Here is a 22,972-nt window from a genome sequence, read left to right on the forward strand (position 1 = left end):
GGAAGGTGAGCCCTGGTGAAACTGCCTTGGAGCCCAGAAGCACTGGTGCTGACAGACGGAGAATGTGTTCCCGAAGGTCTCCGAACTGGGCCTGGGAAGCCGCGCTGGTGGCAAGGCCCCGCCGCACCCCGTGGAGTCTCTGCTGGTTTGCGCCGGGCTGGGAGGCCGGGCGTCTGCAGGGCGGTGAGATCACCTGCCTAGGGCAGAAAGGAAGATGGTGAGGCCTGGAGAGCCGGCCGCGGAGGGCTGCCGGGAGCGCGTCCCGTGGGAGGACACGGAGAGGCTGTTTGGAGGCCGTGGACACGGGGAGCGCTGCAGGGTCGCAGGCCGAGAGCCTCCGTTGGCATCTCTTTCCCCAGCTTTCCCTCCTTTTTATTTTTTAATTTGCATCTTATCCCTAGCCCCCAACTCCAGCTGACACAGCACTTAGAAAATTCCCCCCCAATTTTGCTTTCAAAAGTAGCAATTATGCCTCTCAAATAGTTTTAATCAAGCGGAGAAAGTTGTAGGCCACTATGTGTGGCCTTCAGATTTGGGTCTCTTGGCACTTAATGTCGGCTCTGCCTCAGATCACATGACATTTAAATTAACTGTTTTCAGAGGGCTCTGTAATCAGTGGAGACACTTCACCATAAACGCTGGAGATTATTTTTAATGTAGTTTCCGTAAGTAGTATCAGCTTTGGAGCGAAAAATTCCACCACACGCTCTGGGAACATAAGAATAGTACCTACGTCTTTGTAGATCGTTAACACTGCTGGTGCTTGCTTGCCTGTTGGTGGTGGTGACGTTTGGTTTTATTTTTGTTTCGTAAGTTTTGGGCTTTTTTTAAAGGAGGCAGAACCCAGAAATCACCTATGTTATTGTCCTTTTTCTTTCTGCCTTTTTGAGTCCTATCAGAACAAGGAAGCCACATGGAATGTTTCTTTCTCTGCGATTCTTTATGGCCCTTTACAAGTGTATATAGAGAAGGATCTTCGAAGATTCACAGAGAGACCAGTCTGTTGTCTTGCTGGGCACCCCCTTTTTCTTAGTGGAACAGAGCAGGGTATGTGATTAAGGCTGAGAAGAGATGGGGAGGGGGAGGCTCCAAAGAACCTGGAGACTTAGGGGCTCCCGGGTGACGATGGCTGCTGTGGCCTGATGTCAGGCCACTGTACTCTCCTTCCCTGTGGAGGGTAAGGCCTCTGCCTGTTTTGTCTTTGCAGACCCACCACCACAGAGGCCTACTGCTAGCACCTGCAGGGCCCAGGCAGCCTGTGTGGTGGTGGCTGCGGGACAGCAACCCTGGCGAGCAATGCTGAGGGAGCCTCTGGCTGGAGAGACAGCAGAAGGGGCCTAGGAAATAAAGCAGGAGACACAGAATTGCAGAATCCATCGAGGCCCGGGGCAGGCGGTGGGGAGGGGTGCAGTGTGTGAGCCAGTAAAGGCCTGTTATTTTTCAAACCTGACTCATGGTACTTCTTGCTAATGGAAGAAATGGCGGGTCTGAGCCCCAGCCTTGGGGGTGCCATTTCCTAGGGTAAGGCCAGTTTCCAGAAGGACGACCTTGTCGGAACTTCCTCATTTGTTCTCCCGTTTTAACACTGGGCTCTGCTATGTGACCCTGGTGTGAGGGAAGGATCCCCTTGGGCACCCCCTCCCAGATTCAGAGGATACCAAGTTCTTTCACTTCAGGGGGACCCTTTTCTTCCCTTATAAAATTTCTTCCGGTAACAGAGATTCTCCTTAAGAGTTTCTGGTTCACTAAAACTCCCGTTTTTATGATCTCTTTTGTGAAAAATAAACTGCCCTCAACTCTCCTTTTCTGAAAACATACTCCTCTGAGTTTAGCCGAAGTCCAATGGAAGTTACTGTAAATGGCGCCAGCACACCTCCCTTGCACGACCCCCGTCTTCTCCACCCGGGACCCAGGTCTCCTCAGAGCAGCTGTGGTTTTCCAGCTCAGTTCGGAGAACACGCCTTTCTTCTTCAGGAAATTTCGAGTTCGCCTACAGCTTGGTGTAACAATTTCATACCTCTGTGAGGTTTATTTGATACCAATTCACAAGTGGAAGAGAACATTTTTTTTTTTTCTGGAGACTTTCTCCTTATTTGGGGCTCAAGACAATACAGGCAGCATAATTGGTAAGCCACACTTACTGACCCCTTCTTTATTTGTGTTTTTGTTTTGTTTTCGTGGAGAGAAAATCAACAGTTAGAAACCACTTCCAAGATTACTTTACTAGTGTAGCAGGAAGAAAAAAAAATCTTGCTAAATTGGCAACATTGTGATGGGAAAATATGGTCAAAGTTGAGGAGTCTGAATGTTGTTGTTGTTGTTGTTGTTGTTGTTGTTTTTTAAGTTGCTGGTTAGGAGGGACTACAGACCAATGTCATGACCTACCAAGTAATTTTTTTTTTTTTTGGAGGCACATGCTTGGAGATGAAGTATAACAGACATCTGATCGTTGCAATCTGTCTCCATCTTCCTTATTTATATTCTCTTCTACCGTCTTCTCATTTCCCTCCCCCTTGGAATTGATACCAGGAAGGACCCAGAATCAGCAGTTTTCACTAACAGTCTCTATTTGCTAACCCACGAAATTTCATCTTCCGACAAATGGCACCCCCCCCCCCCCGCCCGCTCTGGCTCTGCTTTCGTCCCTGCGCTAACTGAACCCCTCTTCCCCACTTATTAATTTCTCGCTGTTACCGAGTGATTGCTCGCTGGATGGCAAAAGTGAACGCTTGGATTTGGTTTCAGCTGGAAGAATAAACCTGTAATTGTAGCCTGGCCTATTCCACGTGCTTCCCTGGGGGCCTGGCCTCATGTTGAAGAAGCTGAGCTTCCAGAAGTCAGACAGGCACGTCCTACAAGAAAGGGATGCCCTCAGCCCTGGATTCCACATGGGGGACAAGGTGCCTCTACCCACCTGCCCCGGCAAGAGTTGGCCTTCTGTGCTTTGTCCCCGCCAGGATGAGACTTCCCTGCTTTCAGAGACAGTTACCAAAACGGTCTTCCCCCAGCAGCTTCGCAGAGCGCGCTTCCTTCTCAGTGAGCTTTGGAATTTTTACAGCAGAGTCCAGGACAGAGACCGTAATCAAGCCACGCACAAGCTGGATGAGATGTCGCTCTGCCTGCCTATCATCACTGGGGAGTCAAGTGTTCCTAATGAATAAAATTCACGGCAATTGAAAATAGCCCTTGGAGTGACACAATTCTTTGAAAATTAATGAAAGGGAAGCAAAAGATACGCATATAGATGTAGAAACGGACTTTGATGAGCTAGCTTTGTACTTAGAAATTATTGATGGAAATGCTTCTAAGGTGTCTTACCCACGTCTGTGACTGGGGTCTTTGTGACGCCATGATGGGCTGTGATGACAAGGCTGTCCCAAGCTGGTACAGCAGCAGGTCATCTGTCCTCTCTGGGTTACGGGGGCCTCCACGCTGTCAGAACGTGTTTTGTATGTTAGCTGTCACCTCTGTTCCTCATTCCTTTCCCAAAGCCCTCTCTTTTTTTTTTTTTTTTTTTTCAACGTTTTTTATTTATTTATTTTTTTGGGACAGAGAGAGACAGAGCATGAACGGGGGAGGGTCAGAGAGAGGGAGACACAGAATCGGAAACAGGCTCCAGGCTCCGAGCCATCAGCCCAGAGCCTGACGCGGGGCTCGAACTCACGGACCGCGAGATCGTGACCTGGCTGAAGTCGGACGCTTAACCGACTGCGCCACCCAGGCGCCCCAAAGCCCTCTCTTTTAATGTGGTGCTTTTTTAAGGTAGTTAGCAGCTAGAGTAAAGTAAGAGTAAATAGTACATACATTTCAGCGTGGGAACTTTGTGAATTCCTTTTCGTGTGCTCATGATGTCTTTTTATTTTTAACATCCTTCTTCTCAGTTGTGTTCTAGGTAATTGAGGCCCCGAGCTAAATGATTTCTGTGGGTTAATTCCTTGGTTCTAGATATAGTATATGTGCTGCCAAAGCGAGCACTCCTTGGTTCTAGATATAAATGACTATTTGCTACATCTTTTCGTATAACCAGACCATTTCCTAACCCAGATATTTATCTTTGTATTCCAACACTGGCTTTTATCAAGCCCAACATGAACATAGACATTTTAAAGAGAATGGGGGAGGAGTGCCAATGTACGTTTAACAAAGATTAGGGATTATGGTAAGATCCTTGTAGAAAGCCAATTCCTTGGCAATCTGGCTGGGGGTTTCCGCAAGAAGGAGGCAGAAGGGAGTGCTCACTGCCGACCTACCCTTCAGGGGTAGGTGATTCCTTGGCACTTATAGGTCCAAACTTATTTAGTCTTCGCCCAAACTCTATGAGGGTGTTGGATTTAACCTATACACGCTAGCCATTCTTCCATGAATCCATATTAATTCTTTTTAAAAAGAGAGAGACAACATTTTAGAAAAATTCTAAATGACTTTAGTTTCATTATGACAAAAAGTAATTCTCTGAGAATGCATTAGAAGTTAGGAGACTTGGATTCTAATTCTGAGGGTGATCCGGGGTGGGCGTGGGACTCCACCTCCCCTCCAGGTCTCATCTATAAAGGGGTGGGCGAGTGGGTAGGTGGCGGGGGGGTGGGGAAAGGACAAGACATTACCTAAGGTCCTCAGCATGTTGGAATGATATGATTTTGATTTAACCCTAATGCATTACAACTTCCTTTCCTGGTTAGATATTCATCAACAATGAATGGCACGAATCCAAGAGTGGAAAAAAGTTTGCCACATATAATCCTTCAACCCTAGAAAAAATATGTGAAGTAGAAGAAGGAGATAAGGTGAGTGCTCCACCTACCCCCCCCCATCCCCCAAGTAATTAAATTGCTGATAATTAAAGGATAAGGAGGCAGTTTGGCTCAGTTGTAAGACAGAACGGGCCTGTCCTCCGGGTACGACCTAAGTTAGCTGCTTCCCAGACACATGGCCCAGAATGGGATCAATTAGGGACAATCCACTGCAAACAGTCACTCTCCTTTGATAGATGTTTCCCCATCTATAAGGATGACCTCAGCTTTCCTCAGCACAGGGATAAAGGAAAGGTTTTTATCAATTATTTGAACCTGGAGGCATTAAAGAATCTTTCCAGAAAGCATTTCCGGCTGGTGTGTTTCACCCAAATGCAGCATTCTGGAAGGAGACACTTTAAAAAAAAAAAAAAAAAAAAAAAAAAAAAGACTTGAAGGGAAAAAGACTCAGTGGCCAGATTTCTCTTCTGCCAGAACCTGAAATGATCATGTAAAGCTATAGTCTTTATAACTATTTATAACAACTATATAACCGTAAAACTATATAATTATGCACATATATCTATGTCTTCTGGATGTGTCCTTGATACGTTTCAAAGCCGGAAAGTATCTTTTAAATATACGTGCCATTAGAAGAAATGTTGAAGGTAAAGCTTTTCTAAGGAGGGAAGGGAAATTGAAACCTCTCCTCCACCACTAGAGTAATCATCTGATGTTCTTATAAGCGTATGGGTAATGTCGAATGTGGACAGGGTGAAAGACATGTGTAAAATAGGCTTGAATTTGATCCCACCAGTAATAGTTCTGTGCCAGGCAGGAAACACAGTGGTTCTACCTATACAGACCCTTCTGTGTGTAGTGCTTCAGGCTAAGCTGTGTTTACAAAGATAATAGCATCGGGGAGCTCGTCTTTATATGATGTCAGTACATGGGGTGGCTGGGGTGTGGGGGCACAGAGCAGGATTCCCAGTGGGTGATTCCCAGGTGCATCATTACACAGGAATCAAGGAGGAGAATGAGATCCCTGCCTCAGGCTCTGGCTTTTCTCTTGGTCTGTGTGAGTGCTCTGAGCCCGTGGAGTCAGAGGCTGTCCTGTCCCCTGTGCCTGGAGAGGCTCTGGCTCCCAGAGCCTAGAACAAGGAATTCAAAGTCTTAATATCTCCTTTGCCCAAGTTTTCAGTGGCCTCCAAGCATGCTTTGGAGACAGAGAATCTTGGTGGTGTCCCCCTCTTGATTGCATCCGGCATCACCTTCCTAGGGAAATGAGGCTCTGAGGGGCCTGGGGGATGAGCCGTTGCCCATCAGCAATCAGACCCTTGAACTCATTTTCCTGAAATAAGAATGGGTGACCTTAAACAACTCTAAATAATTCTCACCTCCTTCCTTTTACAAAGAAGTTTTGATTATAATTCTATGGGTGCGCAGAAAATCCAGTTCCTTGTCTATAAAATGGTGCAATACTTCTGCCCCCAGGGGGGTAGGTGAGGCTGAAGGGAGAGAAAAGTTCCAGATCCTCCCCGTCTGTGGACTTTTCCGATGTGGTCAGTTCCCAAGAAGCACTCCTGCCCCATTCTCACTATGGGACCAGAGTCCTCAGCTTGAATACAATGCCAAGCTAAAATAAAAAGACAGACATTTCCCCACCTAATTGAATAACTGCGGGAGTGTGTGTCCAGACTGAGCTAGCAAGTGGAAAAATCTTTTCCTACTTGGGTCACCAAGAAAAATAATTAAGGTCGGTAGTTTTAGAAACTATTTTAAAACGCTTTTATAATCAGAAGGATGGTTCATGCTTGGCCATTGTAGGAATCTTGAAAAAGACCTAAGATGTAAAGAAGCAGAAAGTCACGCTGAAGCCCCGAAGAGGTCCAGAGATTTGAAATGTAGCTGCCATTTTCCAATTGCCACCAACCCCCTTCCTCTGCTTGTGTGATGGAGGCAGGTCTCTGCTGTTCTCCAGAAGGGACAGCTGAGTTCTCCCAAAATGCAGTCACAGCAAAAGATGATACACTCACTCTGGTTTTCAGCCCGACGTGGACAAGGCAGTGGAGGCCGCACAAGCCGCCTTCCAGAGGGGCTCCCCGTGGCGCCGCCTGGATGCGCTGGGCCGTGGCCGGCTGCTGAATCAGTTGGCTGACCTTGTGGAGAGGGACCGCACCGTCTTGGCTGTGAGTAGGCGCGCGTCGGCGGGCAGGTGTGGGACGACTGGCTGGCCTCACAGAGGGGGCCTGTCCCCCACGGAGTGTGGGGGAGACCCAGGGCGCTGGTTCTGTGTGGAAGTGGATGTGTTAGGCCCTTTGAGGTATGGCTCTCTGGCAGTAGGCACGTGTCCACGCCCTCTGCCGTCACCTGTTTGGTTTTGAAGTCAGACTGTTGCCCCCTGAAGTTCACATTCGGGACCAAGAAGTTGCCTGGATGCAGTTCAGCTGCGTTGGCGGTTCCCAGACTCAGAGTCACAGCCAGCCAGTTGAGCTAGGCCATAACCTGGCCCTGCACCTGTATGTTTATGACATTAATTTTTTTTTCACATGAGATCTCTTTCAAAGTTAAGTTTAACTTCCTCCTAAGTGACAATATCCATGACATTACAGATTTAATGTGCTGGTGTATATATTTTTTGAATATTTATTGAGATAAATGCTGCCATTCAACATAGAAAAAACTGTTCCCCTATGACTTAAAAATCAATTCGGATCCCGCCTCTGCCACTTGCTAGCTGCGTGGCTTTGGACAAGTTGCTTTACTTCTCTGAGCATATATTTCTTTGTGGAAGATATCAGTAAGAATTGTATTTAAATGTTGTGAGAGTGCTCCATTTAAAATCCTTAGCAGAGGTCCTGGCATGCAGTAATCACTAACTAGATGACAGGTATTATTGGTAACAGCATTCCTCATAAATAATGAGGAATTATTCCTCATAAATAATGAGGAAATAATGAGGGTATAGAGCTTCTCACCCAGCTCTATACCCTCCTGGCCAGTAATTTCTAGTAATCTTAGTTCTGCTGCTGCAAAATGGGCACGTGAATTCCGCCCACCCCATGAGGTAGGGCTGCTCCGATCAGACCGGACTGTGAAGGCAATTATAGGTTGTAAATGCATTATTCACAGGGGTCCTAAGACCTTCCTTTAGTCTTGCAATGAGTGAGCAGAGGAAATTTCAGGGCCATCTCCTGCCTTGAAGTCCTCTGCACCCTCCACATGCTGCCCTCCTATGGCTTTGACTCCTGTTTAAAACTTGCTCCAAACCTTGAGGCCCAGTTGGTAGGGGAGAAAAATCTCCTTTTCAGCCTCTGATTTGGAAAAATGGTTCTTTCCTTTCTTGATCGGGTGTCTGTAACGAGCCATAGAATATCTACCGTCATGGAGAACAGCGTCATCCAGGACACTGAGATTGTTTTTGTCCCTGGATGTGTGTTTTGGGGGTGGAGGGCTCAAGAACCCTGCATCTCAGGTCCTGCTCTTAGGTGCAATGCCCAGAGGGTGTGTCTGCACAGAGACCTGAGCTCTCCTTCCTTCCTTCCTTCCTTCCTTCCTTCCTTCCTTCCTTCCTTCCTCCCCAGTCGGCCCTTGCCCGGTATGTGTGCCCCAAATCCGGGTGAGGGGTGGCTCCCTCTCAAGGTCAGCATTTCTGTCCGAGGAGCCTCTGGTTTCTTCCTGCAACGAAAGCCAGCCTCAACTCTCAAGCTGCCAGACTGGCTTTTTCAAAAACATTTCTGTTTTCACCCAGCATGAGCTCATCAGTCTGCAATGTCCGTGGGGACTAATAGCAGGCGGGAGAGGATGTGCCCTGGGCACCCCTCCCCACCCTGTCCTCAAGTGTCAGTATCGTCTTAGGGAGCAGTGGCCATAGAACCACCTTCGCCGGCAGCCTGCTCCACGGGCCCGGCAGGACTGGGTCGTGATAGCAGACGGAGCGAGTTGCCTGTGTTGTCGGGACCTGGCTGTGCACGAGAAACAAGATCCAGCTCTTTGCCACATCGTGAAAGGAACAAGAGAATTAGTGGGAAATATGTTTTTCAAACCAGGACCACATCATAGGAAAATACCCTCACCCTCCACCTTGATATGGTTTTCTTGCATTTTCATGCAGCGTAGTGCTTCTTTCCATCATGTTCTCTTGCCGGCTCAGTGGTTTTGACAGAGCTACGTATTTACTTCTGTGTTCAATGTTTAGAAACAGATGTGGGCGATCCAGCAGCCCCAGCTTTCTCCCCCTTCCTGAGGCACCTGGGGCCCAGACTCTGGCTCTGTGGGTGCTCTCTCTGGAAGCGCCCCAAATAGAGGCCCTCCCTGTTGACTCTCTTTTCAACCCAAGCCCCATTTCTGGGCCTCCTCATTTTCAGCCTTGGAATACTGACTCGGGTGAAGGGACAGGTTCCTTCGCACTTTGCCTCGTTCTTTAGTATCTGAAGGTTACGATGCATTCGTTTTTCTGAAGGCATATTTTTCTCTTAAAATGCTAGAGGAAGTAAACGCAGGAGCGGCTGCGGTTCACTCCTGGTCCAGCCACAATAACTGTTTACAAGTCCCAATCAGTAGCTAACACTTGATATCTCAGGTTCAACCCCGTACACTCATCTGCGATTCTTTTTCTTTTTCTTTTTTTTTTTTTAACATTTCAAAAGAATTTCCTGTCTAAACCTATTATGACCCTGGTTTTGCTTGGACAGATTCCATAAAACCAACCTGGCAAGTTCATGTCGTCCCTCTGGGAAGCAAAGTGGCCCAAGTTAATAGTGACAGCTAGCCGATGCTTGCTGAATCCTCACCATGTACCAGGCCTGTGGTGGGCATTTGGCCTGCGCATTCATTATCCCGTTTCAGAGATGAAGACACTGAGGCCCAGAGAGGTTAGGTAACCTGTGCAAGGTTATCCAGCCAGAGGAGGTAAGCCAGGACTGGAGGCAGGACTTCTATACGATGGTACGCCATAGTCTTCTGCCTTTCTCCTCCTTGTCCCATCCCAGAAAAAGGCCAAGAATGATTCCCTCATCCCATCGACAGATATGCAGATGCCGTCAGGAGTAGGCCCATCCTGGACTTTGGGGCGTTATTTGCAATGCTTGGGTTTCCTGTGGGAAGATAAAAGTTTCAACATGGAATCGATAGGAGAGTAAGGGACGGCACACTGGATCTTACGTTGGCCTCACTTGGTCCCTGAACAGCATCCGCTGGGGGTGGGACACACCCCAGACCCAGACCAGCCCTGTCATCTTCAGCAACTCACAGTCCTCTCTCTTCAGTGTCCCCAAGTAAGGATTGCCCAAAACGAAGCCTCCCGAAAGGAAGATGATCATGATCATACAGCTGTCACCGGCAACAGTTAACATGGCACTTCCTGTGGGCGGGCCCTGCTCTAGCCCCCCCACTAGCCCCATGAGACAAGTACTACTATTAGTAGTAGTTATTAGTATTATTGTTATTATTATTATGATTATTCTCCTTTTACAGATGAGGAAACTGAGGCAGAGAGGGATTCAGGGGCTCGCAGTTCAGTGAGGGAAGCGGTTGCTCCTGTTTAGAAATGCTTGGAACCCCAGTTCTGACAGAGCTGCCCCGAGCACCCTGTGTGGCCATTCTCCAATCTTCCCAGATGTAAATGTCTGGGGGCAGCCACCTCAGGAGTGGTCACTATGCCGGCTGGAAGTTTGATGCCCTGAATTCAGTGCCACTGACCCGCTAGGTGACCTTGGGTATCACCTGGCTCCATTAGCCATGGTGTCGGCACCTCAACGTGGGAACACAGGTGTCAAGCTCAGAGATGAGGCACACACAGGTGCACGTGGAGGGGGCCTCTCTTCCCTAGTAAGTCACCCTCTCACTGCATCGACGCTAAAATGAGAATCCAGCCCCAGGCTATGTGTCAGGGTGGCCACTTCCTGCAGAGATGGATGAATGGATGACAGGCGGTCTCAGCGCTGGACTCAACTGGGGCCGCTTGTCCAAGGGACAAAGGGGTTCTCTTAAACCCCGGCTGGAAATAGAAAAGAATCCGGACCATTGAGTGGCTGCGCACTCGCCCTGGGTAATCACCTCCCTCACTGCCAAGGGCGAGCCTGCTCCCTTCCGACCGACAGCGCATCCGGCTTGGGCAGCCCAGTTGGGGAGGACTGCGCCTTTGGCTGGTGGCACTACCCTTCGGGGCTCTGTCACTCTTTCCACAGCCACAAGGGTCAGCCTAGCCAAGAAAGAAGAACCGCATCCCCCCTTTTGTCAGAGGAAGCCAGCTTTTGTCCAGCCTCCCCAAAGCCTAACCTTCCAGGAGCTTCCCGGGAAATGCACAACGTGTGGCCAGGTCACAGAGCGAGACAACTGTGCTCCAGACAGAAGACCAAATGCTACCGTGTCCTCCTTCCCAGTGAGGCTCCAGATCAGACTTCTATCCACTGTCCTTCACGGGGACACCTGCCCATGCTCTGGCCAGCCCCCCAGATCAAGGTGTTTTGAAGGGAAAGAAATCCTCGACCGTCTGAGATAGGTCTTATGGGAAATGTGTGTCTTGCTTTCTGAAGGGACACACAGAACATTGCACACACAGTGTTCTAGGGCTGTGCTCTCCTCCCCTGTCCCCTGTCTTTAACAGCCCAACAGCCAAAAGGGAAACTATGTCTAAAATAGATGTTGTCTTCATGTTGCAGACCCTGGAAACGATGGACACAGGGAAGCCATTCCTTCATGCCTTTTTCATCGACCTAGAGGGCTGTGTGAAAACCCTCAGATACTTTGCAGGGTGGGCTGACAAAATACAGGGCCGGACCATCCCCACAGGTGAGCCAGCGCAAGACTCCTAGCCTCATCTGAGCCTTCTGGGGGCCCTGTCTTCTCGTCACTCCAGGTAGCCTCTTCATAGCACCCCTGGTTTCCCCTTCAAGGCGCCTTCCCTGTCCCCAAAGGAAATGGTGCTGTGCTGATTTCTTCTCTTAAGGAATTTTTTCTTGTTTAATTCTTTTTTTAATGTCCATTTATTTTTGAGAGAGAGAGCGAGCACGTGCGCGTGCGAGCTAGTGGGAAGGAGACACAGAATTGGAAGCAGGCTCCAGGCTCTGAGCTGTCAGCACAGAGCCCGACTCGGGGCTCAAACTCACGAACCGTGAGATCATGACCTGAGCCAAAGTCGGAGCTTAACCGGCTGAGCCACCCAGGCACCCCAAGGAATTTTACTTAAAAAAAAAAAAAATGTTTACTTATATTTTAGAGAAAGAGAGCATGAGTGGGGGAGGGGCGGTGGAGCAGTGGATCCAAAGCAGGCTCTGTGCTTATAGCACAGAGCCTGATTTGGGGCTTGAACTCATGAACTGTGAGATCATGACCTGAGCCAAAGTTGGATGCTTAACTGACTGAACCCCACCCAGGCACCGCCCCAGGAAGTTTGCTTTTAAAATTGAGTTCAAAATCACTTCTTTGTAGACTAGACAAGACTTGGAGCTGATCCCATTGTGGGCTTCTGGGTTTCTTGTTGTTTTGCTACGTAAAATCCTTAACCTAGATTAATCCCAGTGTGTTCTCCTCCATGTAACCTCTTCCAGATGACAACGTTGTATGTTTCACCAGGCATGAACCTATAGGTGTGTGTGGAGCCATCACTCCGGTAAGTATGATGACTTTTCTAGATAGATCCATGTAGATCTTGCCCCACTCCCCTGTAGCCTTTGGAACCTGTTTCTGATGTGTTTTGATTTGATCACATCAGCATTAACTGAGCATTTGCTCTGTGGCATGGAGTTCAGTGCTTGAGAGTTATCAGGATAGATTAGATCCCACTCCTGTTCTCAGGGGGCCGACCCCAGGAGCACAAGAGAAGGCACCATGGATTCCAAGCAGAGGGCTCAGGAATAGCAGGCTTAGCCTAGAGCAGTAGTTTCATAAGCCAGCCTTGAAGGATGAGAAAGAGTGGTTCAATAGGAAAGTGGGTTTTCTAAGCAGCAGGAATGGCTTGAGTGAAGGTGTGGGTTGTCTGGGCTACTTGGAGGGCAAGGACAGCTGGTGAGGCCACACTTAGATGGGGACAAAGTGAGGAAGAGGAGGTGTACACATCAGGTGGTATAGACCCAGTGGGCTGTGGCTGCCAAGGGCCTGGGACTTATTCACCTTGCAGTGGGGAGCCTGGCAGGGGCCAGGGAATGCGGTAATGCTGCCCGTCTGTTGGAGGAAGCCCCGGGCCACTGCAACACCAGGGCGGGAGGCTGGGCAGACAAGTGACAGTGTACGGAGAGGATTGGAAATGTGCTCCCAGGGATGAAGGAGATATGTGCACTCAGTAAACGGTTGAGAGTCCACTGTGTGCCAGGCATGGCACCAGGGTACCAGGTACTGAAGACCTGAAGGAAAAGGGTCCAGCCCTTGTCCCTGAGAAACTTGCAGGTCACTTAAAAGGCTGAGGGGGGTATCCCCGCCAAGAAAATGATAAGACAGGAAATATTTGAGGACCTAGCAGAAGCATGGATTTGAAAGCTCCTAAGGACGTAGAGTTGGTGGAGTTCAGTGGCTGATCAGAGGTTGGGGGTGAGTCCTGGCTGGAATTGGGTGGATCGTGTTGCTGGTTGATTTGAAGAAGACGGGGGGAGAAGTAGGTTTGGGTGGAGTGAAGTGAAAGATGAAGGTAAGTCTGGGCAGGTGAGGCAGAGGGGCCAGTGGGTCCCATCAGGCATTTGCATATTTGGGTCTAGAGCTCAAGAGAGAGGGGAGGGCTGGAGCTACCCACAGGCGATGGTCAGGACAAAGGTGTTCCCACCCATCAAGTTGGGAGGGGGGTCATCCAATGAGGGGTTGTAGAGTGACAGGAGAGGACCTGGGGCCAAATCCCAAAGACTATCAGGGGGTCCCACTGAGAAGTCTGAGCAGCAAGGGTCAAGGGCATCCCAGGAATGGAATACATTCCCAGACATTGATCATTCCTGTGATCAATGGGGTCACCTCCTTCCTTGAAATTAAACAAGACAGAAACACAGCTGTTAGATTTGCTCACCAACAGTGTTGTTGGGAAATTTGGGTGCAGCGGGAAGCCCCACTGCCGGGGCTTACAGGAGGGGACCTGGGCACGTGGGCACAGCTCTGCCAAGAAGCTTCGAGGAGAGGGAAGGGAGCTGCTGGAAGCAGTACAGGCCAAGGGAAGGTGTGGCTTTGCTTGTCAGATGGGAAGGAGGATGGTATTTGCATGCTAAGGAGTGGAGATCCAGTAAAGAGGGGACCCCAATCATTAGGGGGGAACCCAAAACAATACCTGCCATCATTTAGCCAAGCATATCAACCCTTGGGAACTGAGATCTTATGTTTGTTGTCTATGGTAGGAATTCCAGACAGAGCTGGGGAAGAAATATATACATATAGCAGAAATATAAACATACAGCAGAATCCTCTTTGCAAAGACTACCTATTAACATCTCCCAGAATGCAGTTTAGGAAGCACTGGCCAGGAATGAGTTTCTTTTTCATTTTAATGTTTATTCATTTATCTTTGAGAGAGAGAGAGAGAGAGAGTATGAACTGGGGAGGGGCAGAGAAAGAAGGAGAAAGGGAATCCCAAGCAGGTTCTGCACTGTCATCACAGAGCCCAATGTGGGGCTCATCTCAAGAACTGTGAGATCTTGACCTGAGCCGAACTCAAGAGTCAGGCGCTTTACCGACTGAGCCACCCAGGTGCCCCAGGAATGAAGTTCTGATCATTGCCGTCCCGTGTTACCTCTTATGCCCCAAATCTAGACCAAGTGAAGCAAACCTTCAGGGAGGTATCGCGGGGCCTCCAGGACAGGGGAGTAGGGTGGATCTAGGCCCTCCCACGAGTTCCTCTGTGTTCTGTTGTAGTGGAACTTTCCTCTGCTGATGCTGGTGTGGAAGCTGGCCCCGGCTCTCTGCTGTGGGAACACCGTAGTTGTGAAGCCAGCGGAGCAGACCCCCCTCACGGCCCTTTATCTGGGCTCTCTGATCAAGGAGGTAAGGCATCCAAAAGAGAAAGACAATAGTGTGCGTTGTTGATAACATTTCCACTCCCAGGCACCAGGCCACCGGCACCAGATAATGCTGCCCCATCGAGCTGGGCTGCGGGTGACAGTGCCAGCCTGCTCACAGCTGAGTGGGAGGAAAGGGCTTCTGTGTCTCACTTGGCAACTGTACATTCTTTCTCCTGCTTGCGGTCACTGAGCTAGAAGAAACTCCATTCCTCCCACTGATCCTAATGAGAATACTTAACTCTTATTATGGGTTCAAACCTATGGTTGAGGAGCAAATGTTGTGTCTAGAGAATTTGTAGGAGGGGCACTTGAGAGGGAGCCAAATATTTGGGGGTTCTTCGGTCCTTGCATTTGTGGCGTATGAAATGGTCTGGTTTTCTCCCGGAGGGACGGTCTTGCGGGCTCCCACGGAAGCGGCTGCCTGAGCCGGGCCCACTCACCAGTGCTCTTGCTCTCCGACGACCGTCCTCTCCCCCGGGACAGCCACCGTTCCGGGAAATAAGCCGCCCAAAGAAACACCTCCTTCCAGACACACCTGGCAACATGCTTCAGTCCTTCTGTGCCCAGCTTGTATGCTGCAAAGAGGTTAAAAAAGAAACAGGAAGGGAAGTGGGATGGGAGAAAAGATCCATTCATGTCACTTCTCAGCTGGGCGAATATGACCAGGAAGCATGACCTTTACCGCTTAGAAGTAAGGCTGCAGCAGCGGCCAGGAACTGACCAGTTTCCCACTTTCCTTTGACTGGTGATGTTGGACATGATTACATAATATTCATGAGACTGACAGAACTGGTAAAACACAGCCCCTAGGACAACTAAGACTCAAGCACCATGTCCTAAATTCTTCCCTTTTAAAATAATGTGTTTTAAGAGCATTAAATATTAAATTAATTAAACATTTGTTAAATAGCATCCTCCCCCCCACCCCCCACCGACCTCATTCACTTGCGGTATTCTTGGTTAATAAAGAGGCCTCAGATGTGCAAAGCAGGAGGCATGAATGTGGAAGAGATGGCAGTCCCCACCTTGAGGACCTGCCAGTTCGGGGTGTGGCCTGAGAGCTTTGAGGGAGTGATTACACTGTTGCCATTTGGAACATTGATGAGGCGGGTTTAAAAAATGAAAAGCTGAAGGTCATAGAGGATATTTTGCAGGTGTCTCTGAGCCTTGGGGCTTGTGAGCAAGGTATCTCTCTTCTCCCAACACACACATAGACAGATACACACAGACACACTCATGCACACGCACATGCACACGCACAGAATGGTGCTCGGCTGTGGAGGCTCACCGCTGTTTTGGTCAGAAGCCCTTTTGGGTTATTAAGTGCTGCCTGGAAGGAAGGGTGTGCACCTCACCCTGGCCCAGCCCACACACTGGCTGCATGGGGCTGGGCCCTGGGTTGGACGTATGACCCAGGCCCTGGCTTCCCAGTGAGGGTGCCGCTGGGCTCGTGGACATCCTACAGCGGTTGGCCTGTTGGCCCAAGCATGGTCTGTGGTAGACGCTGGTCCGTTGTCCTCCTCTGAATGCCACCTCAATTTCCATCCAGGTCGGATTCCCTCCAGGAGTGGTCAACATCGTGCCAGGATTTGGGCCCACGGTGGGAGCAGCCATGTCTTCTCACCCTCAGATCAGCAAGCTAGCCTTCACGGGGTCTACAGAGGTAACCTTCCTCACTGGCTGTGGGCAAAAGTCACTGCATGATCTGAGACCTGGGAACTTTTCCTTTGAGGAGCTGAACTATGGTTTATTATCCTTCTAAATATGTCCGTGTTATTTAATACAGAACAATCAGTAAAAATAATAACGTAATAATAAGTAAATAAATAAAGTCACTGGTCCAGTTTCCAAACTAAATAAATGTCTAATAGAACTCAGAAGCCTTAGAAGAAAAGATTGGTAGATAAGATAAAATAAAAATGTAAAACATCCAGAGGACAAACAACATCACAAGTGAAGGGAAAGGATAAATAGCAAGCTGGGAGAAAACCTGTATAAATCATGCAGCTCTCCGAGGCTTAAAATCCATAATATCCCTAAAAATCAAGGGGGGGGGCAGAAAGCACACTGAATGATAAGACAATGGGTAATTCAGAAAAGAGAAACACCGAATGTCCAATAAGCTTGACCTAAGTTCCTGGTTTTGTCTGACATGCAAAATCCAATGAAATTCAGATTCTTTTTTTGTCCATCAGATTGGTAAAAATTGGAATCCAGTGTCATTGATGTTACCAGGAAATGGGCACTCACCCACCCCAGTACCAGGATGCAGGGCAATGTTGCAGCACTGACCACAAATTTGAAAGCGTCAAACTTGTGCTCCAGAAATGCCATTTCAAAGCAACTAGTTACAGAAATATTCCCCGTATACTGTCAGGTATACAGTATCCATTCTGTACGCCATGTTGCAGACCCTACAATAAGGAAAACTGTCCCGCTTCTGTGATTTCCCACAAAAACGTGGGAAAGTATCTTCAGGACGATCCCACTGGTAAAAGCATGGGTGTGGAGAAATAGAAATCGTTCATAAGGGTACCCAAGAAATTCTCAATTGTGGCCACCTCTGGGCAGGTCCTGGGCCACAGGGTGAGGGGAGATGAGAACTTCCCCCCTTTTTAACTGACACACATATGCATGTCGAATTATTTTTTAATATTTTGTCCTTGAGAAAGAACACTGAACACAGAATAAACAGAATAAACACTGTCCGTGCAGTGAGTGTCTCCTTCTTCCCCCTAAGATTCGTCCAGCTCAGAGCCTGAGAGGGCAGTACCATAACCACCCTCCTCTGCCGGCTGAGGTGAACCTGCTAGAGAAGCCTAGTCAGAACCGAATTGGGGCCCTGCATGGCGTCATAACAGCCAGGGGGCACTCAGCACGTTTTCCTACCCTAAGTGCCCCTGTTCCGTCCACCTGTGAGAGCACCCCTCAACCCCACAAGGAATCGCCAGCCCGTGGCAGACTGGTCTTGCTATGGTTGCTCTCGGGGGACAATCACTGTCACTCTGGAACTATTCCAAGCATCATTCCAGTCCAGCAACCGTGAGCTGCACAGTTTTTAAAACACACTCACACTCAAGTTTTGGGGAAACGGCCTCAGCCCTAGAAGAGCCCAGCCCTGCCTCTTGCTAGCTTAGCTGCCTGGTTCCAAGCCTCTGTGTGCACATTGGTCTCTGAGAGTCTTCCCAGCTCTGAGTGTGCGGCACCAGCTATGTGACGGGCCCAGCCTGGCTTCTAGCAGTACGTGGATTGATAAGAGAGACCCGTCAGGGACATGAAGGAGGTTGGTAGGTGGTCCCTCTGTTACTGCACAGCGCACCCATTCTCTCCCTCCCCCCTGGGGAAGCCTCAGTCTTGAGTCTGTTTTCAGAGAATTGGCCCTTTCTCATCCTGAAGGTCGGCTTCCCTATTACCCCAACATTTGGAGGTTCCCTGAGATTATACCACAGAGCCACACGGAACCACCTCCCCTACTGGTGGGGGCTGGTCCCCTCAGGCCCCTTGCCAGACTAGCAGGACCAGCCTGCTGCCAGGATGGACAGGCACCAGGACAAGCGGGTAGCTGGCTGTGCCCCTAGCCAGCTGTGTGGCTGTGGGTGAACCGCTGGGCCTTCCAAAGGCTCCCACTCCACCCCTGTAAGTGGAACAGTTTGGACCAAGGATTCCAGTGATGTCAAGATCTGATGCATGAGATGCAGGGAGTGGGAAGACACTATCATGGCCTGGGGCACCTGGGCAGAGAGGCAGGGGAGCCCTGGGCATGCTGTGCTCACTGCCTCCTAGGCTGGAATGTTTAGGCCATGCCTGGCCCCATCTGAGGTTTCATCTGGTCTGTTTTTTATCCTGAAGGTTGGAAAGTTGGTTAAAGAAGCCGCCTCCCGGAGCAATCTGAAGAGGGTAACACTGGAGCTTGGGGGCAAAAACCCCTGTATCGTGTGTGCTGATGCCGACCGTGAGTCTCTCCCCTTGTGGGCATTGCTGGGGCTTTACGGGATCCATAAACCTCTCCCTGTTTCCTTGCCCAAATTCAGGACCAATTGAGACAGACAGACAGACACACACACACACACACACACACACACACACACACACACACAGGCTGTTTTTCCACCTTGGGTTGTCCTGCCATAAGTAGGCAGATGGAGATCAAAACACCAGTTTTATTGCTGATAGAAAGCTGCATTGGAGGAAAATATGTCCCATGTGGTGGCGGAGAGGCTGCCTGTTTCTGCCTTTGAAGATTAAGTTTACGTCGCCTGTCCCTGCAGAGCTGGGGCCATGGGGAGCAAGTCCAGATTCTTCTCCAGAGTCCTGTGTGCAGGGAGGGGGCCAAGACAAGGAGGAGCAGGGCAGATGCTCCCCACTCACAGGCATTAATCACTCTACCCTCGCAGTCAGTATTTCCTACAGTGCTTCGAGGCTCTCCGAAGACTTGAGATGTTTCTTCCTCCTTTGTCTCAGGCCTGACAGATGAGAGGACAGTGGCAGCTGACCCTTAGAATTACCTCCCTGGTCTGAGTGCTGTCTCTCTCCCTCCACCTCGAGAAAGCAACCCTGCCCAGCTGCTTGAGGGCAGTTTGTGTCTTGCTAGAGCTTCATGGATGCACAGTATGAAAATAGATGCTATTCTTGGCTGCTGTGTCCAGAAGGAGGAAGAAAGGGCCACATCGGGCATTCATTCACCTGCCGATAGGGTCAGCCACCAAAAGGTGTCACTTCCCAAGTACCCTGAAGCGCCCTAAAGAGTAGCCTCTCCCACCTGCCCACTGGTGCCAGAAATTCCTCTCATGGAAAACAAAGCCTTCCATTCCACGCTCAGATAAGGTTGGAACTACAAATATCCCTGAGAAAAATGACCCTAGCCCAATATCTTGCTAAGGTGTAAATGACTGATATGACTTCCTCTCCTTGAAGCTGGCTTTCAATGGGAGAGTGGCCTGAGGGAGGAAACAAGCTTCAAGGAAGTAGAGGGAAGCTGGGCATGAAGACAGGACTCGTTTTTCACCTGGATTGGTAGCCCTTGTGGGAGCATCATTAGCGTTGCTGATGGTTTCTGGAGCCACATGAAACAGTTCTGGGTATTGCCACATTTGGGCTCCCCAACTCCAATCCTGAAGAGCCAGGACCCCTGTTTTGCATTCTTGTGCCACCATATCTGGGTGCCCCGTCTGCACCTCAGCTCATCTTCTTACCCCCTCGGTGAAACAAACAAACAAACAACAACAACAACAAAAAAAAACTGCAGCTAAAACACAAAACCCTTCCATGTTTGAGGCTTGGTTTTACAAGGGTCATAAACACCCTATGTAGCCATTTCCTGCTTCTCATCCAGGCAGCACCAGTCCACAAAAGTAAATTCAGACATCGCTGGCATCCAGACATAGTGTCAATGGTGACATGCCCCCATTCCCCACCACTTGCAGCCATTACCCCTGGCTCCTGTCAGGATGCGGGAGGGGCAGTTGGCACAGAGGGTCAGGGAAAGCCAGAACCTTACGGTGCTGTCTGCTGATCCAGAGACTTCTACAGACTGTCCTGCTGGAGAGCAATGGCTCGGTTCTCAAAGTGGAAGCCAGCAGTCCTCAGAGATGCCCCAGAGCAGTGCTGGGTGTCTGTGGATCACCTGCTCATGGCAAAGCTGCATGTCTTAAGCAGCAGTGTGTGCATTGGAGGGGTGGGGGATGTGGAAAAACCAGCTAACAGTGGAGCACGCACAAGAGGCCATCCTGTGAGCCCTAAAGGGAAACCCACTGAGCACTTCTTTTTCATGAAGCACATCCCCAAAGGTTTTACTTACTAAGCACCCTTCTAGTTTTAACTCGGTGCCTGCTCTCCAGTTCAGATTCAGCCCCCATGAGGCAGGATCCCTGCTTTCTTTTTTAACCCATATAAGTTCTACATGGAGTTCATGCTGCTTAGTAAGGCTTCATAAGCAAAAGAAGCTAGCTTAATAGGACTCGATAAGTGAAGGAAGCACAAGGTGGAAAATGTGGGCTGTCACCAATTGGGGGCGCCTCGGTGGCTCAGTCTGTTAAGCAGCAACTTTGGCTCAGGTCAGGATCTCAGGATTCCTGGGTTCCAGCCCCACCACCGCTCTGTGCTGACAGCTCAGAGCCTGGAGCCTGCTTCGGATTCTGTGTCTCTCTCTCTGTCCTCCCCTCCCCTGCTTGTGCTCTCTCTCTTGCTCTCAAAAATGAATAAACGTTAAAAAAAAATTTTTTTAAGCTCTCACCAATTGGCCTACATCCAGACTTACCAAAGGTTAATCTATAGAACGGGTGTCCTCCCGAGAGGGGGAGGGGAGGGATCCACGAGCAGGTGAACGGAGGGGGGTGGAGGGAAGGATTACTACAACTCTCCGAGTTCATTAGCATAGTAAAGAAGTCCAGCAGTCCCAGGACTCACTTAACCCCCCACTCCCAGTGCATCAGAAAATCCCTTTTCCCATCCTCTCTGTTGGGAAATGCCGAGAATAAAATTAATTTCTGAAACGCAGCCATTCCGGGGCCTGTTTTCTTGCGCCGGCAATTAGAGTTGCAGCTGTCACCAGTCCGGCCCTAACGACTTAATCGCTTCCTCTTGCCCCCGCCGCTCCCCTCCCTCCAGTGGACTTGGCGGTGGAGTGCGCCCATCAGGGAGTGTTCTTCAACCAAGGTCAGTGCTGCACGGCCGCCTCGAGGGTGTTCGTGGAGGAGCAGGTGTACGCCGAGTTCGTCAGGCGGAGCGTGGAATACGCCAAGAAACGTCCCGTCGGAGACCCCTTCGACGTCAGAACGGAACAGGGGCCCCAGGTAACCTACCGATGTGTGGGAACCCTGCGTTGCGCGTCTGGAGGCTGGACCAGGCAGCCCCTTTGACCACAGCCCCTTACAGCTCTGGCGCTTTTTGATTCCACGGTCCCTCCCGAAGCAGAAGGGAGGCTGCTTGCCTCCTGAGGCTTTTGTTGAGGCGCCATGGAGGGACAGTGCAGTCCCACCAGGTCTCTGTGGGCTTCTAAAGTGGGAGTGGACACACACCCCTGTTTGTTGCTCTTTGCAGCAAATAATGCCAATCTCAGGGCCTTGGCAGGAGGGAGGCGCTCCCAGATCAGAAGGCCTTATGCTTGCACCCTCCAGCCAAGAGGACCATCCAATTTTTGAGCCACCAGGATCCCCAGAGGAGAGACCCAGGCAGAGGCTGTCTGACTTGGCTGGTTTCCCTACAAAAGAGGGGTTGTAACCCTGGGCGAAAGGCAGCAAAGTGCAAGCAGAGGCAAAGTACCCAGAGCAGTCTCAGCCTCCGGGCCCTGGAGCTCACATGTGCTATAGGACAAGGTGACCGTCAGAAACCAAAGAGTCCCAGTGGAGAGGGCTCTGGGAACCAGGATGCCTCTCTGGGCGGGCGGAACATGTCACTGGAGGCCTGGTTTTCGAAACTAACGGCAGGATGAAAATGATCATAACCACGAGGTTTAATAACCTCTTTAAAAGGGCACATCCTGTATCACTTTCTTGCTAATTATGCAGTGCTCGCAGATGGATAAATATTTAAAAGAGGGCAGCCTGACCATCCCATGCATTACTGAAATAGAGCTCAACAGCAACCCACTTTTCTCTTAGCCAAAGTCCTGCCCCAGCCACGAAGTTTCAAATCACGTGTCAAGACTCACCTACTTAGGTCTATATCCTGGGAACTTGCTGCTTACCCACTGCAGTGGCACCATGTGTTTACATGGGAAGCCATGGATCTGAGTGCAAGTTTGGCTCTATGACTTTGAGAAAGTCCCAAGCTCCTTCCAAACCTCAGTTTCCTCATCTGGAAAATGGGAGTAATGGATGAATATTATGAGTATTTCAAGGCACCTAATAAGTCTTTATTTTTTAAGGAGGGGAGCTGAGCATTAAATGACAGCCTCCCTGATCTAGGTAGCAATGAATGTCTGTGCATTACTTCAGGTCACGTCGGTCAGGTCTTGCTTGACCATCCCGTGGGGATGATCTGGCTGGGGAAGGGGGAGGACCACGTGGAAAAGGTGCATTTCTGGCCACAGTGCCCATCCTTGCCTTTTCCCAGCCCACATGCTCTGTGGCTCCAATGCCATGTGACCCTGGTGGAGAGAAGCATCTCAGCTTGTGGCCAAAACTCCCCACCCTGCCAGACCTCAGCTCCAAACCCAGCGGCCAGTGACACAAAGTTGTCCAGTGGCCTTGGTTGGATTTCAGGTCTGAATGCAAACATGGCCACAAGTCATTATCAAACCCACCGTCATTGTAAAGCTAATCCAGACTCCGT

At 49.8% G+C, this 22,972-nt stretch overlaps 1 protein-coding gene across 1 annotated transcript in view; it reads left to right on the forward strand.

The window, feature by feature from the left end:
• The window catches only part of ALDH1A3 (aldehyde dehydrogenase 1 family member A3), a 39,129-nt gene that overhangs the window by 865 nt on the left and 15,292 nt on the right, over positions 1 to 22,972 (forward strand). The window contains exons 2-9 of the mRNA XM_042988213.1: positions 4,680 to 4,784; positions 6,779 to 6,919; positions 11,393 to 11,522; positions 12,281 to 12,342; positions 14,556 to 14,684; positions 16,251 to 16,364; positions 18,551 to 18,653; positions 21,308 to 21,492. Coding sequence (XP_042844147.1) covers positions 4,680 to 4,784; positions 6,779 to 6,919; positions 11,393 to 11,522; positions 12,281 to 12,342; positions 14,556 to 14,684; positions 16,251 to 16,364; positions 18,551 to 18,653; positions 21,308 to 21,492 — 969 coding nt within the window. The remainder of the gene's footprint in view (positions 1 to 4,679; positions 4,785 to 6,778; positions 6,920 to 11,392; positions 11,523 to 12,280; positions 12,343 to 14,555; positions 14,685 to 16,250; positions 16,365 to 18,550; positions 18,654 to 21,307; positions 21,493 to 22,972) is intronic.

The sequence above is a fragment of the Panthera tigris genome, chromosome B3 (genome assembly GCF_018350195.1).
Source record: "Panthera tigris isolate Pti1 chromosome B3, P.tigris_Pti1_mat1.1, whole genome shotgun sequence".
Taxonomy (NCBI): Eukaryota; Metazoa; Chordata; class Mammalia; order Carnivora; family Felidae; genus Panthera; species Panthera tigris.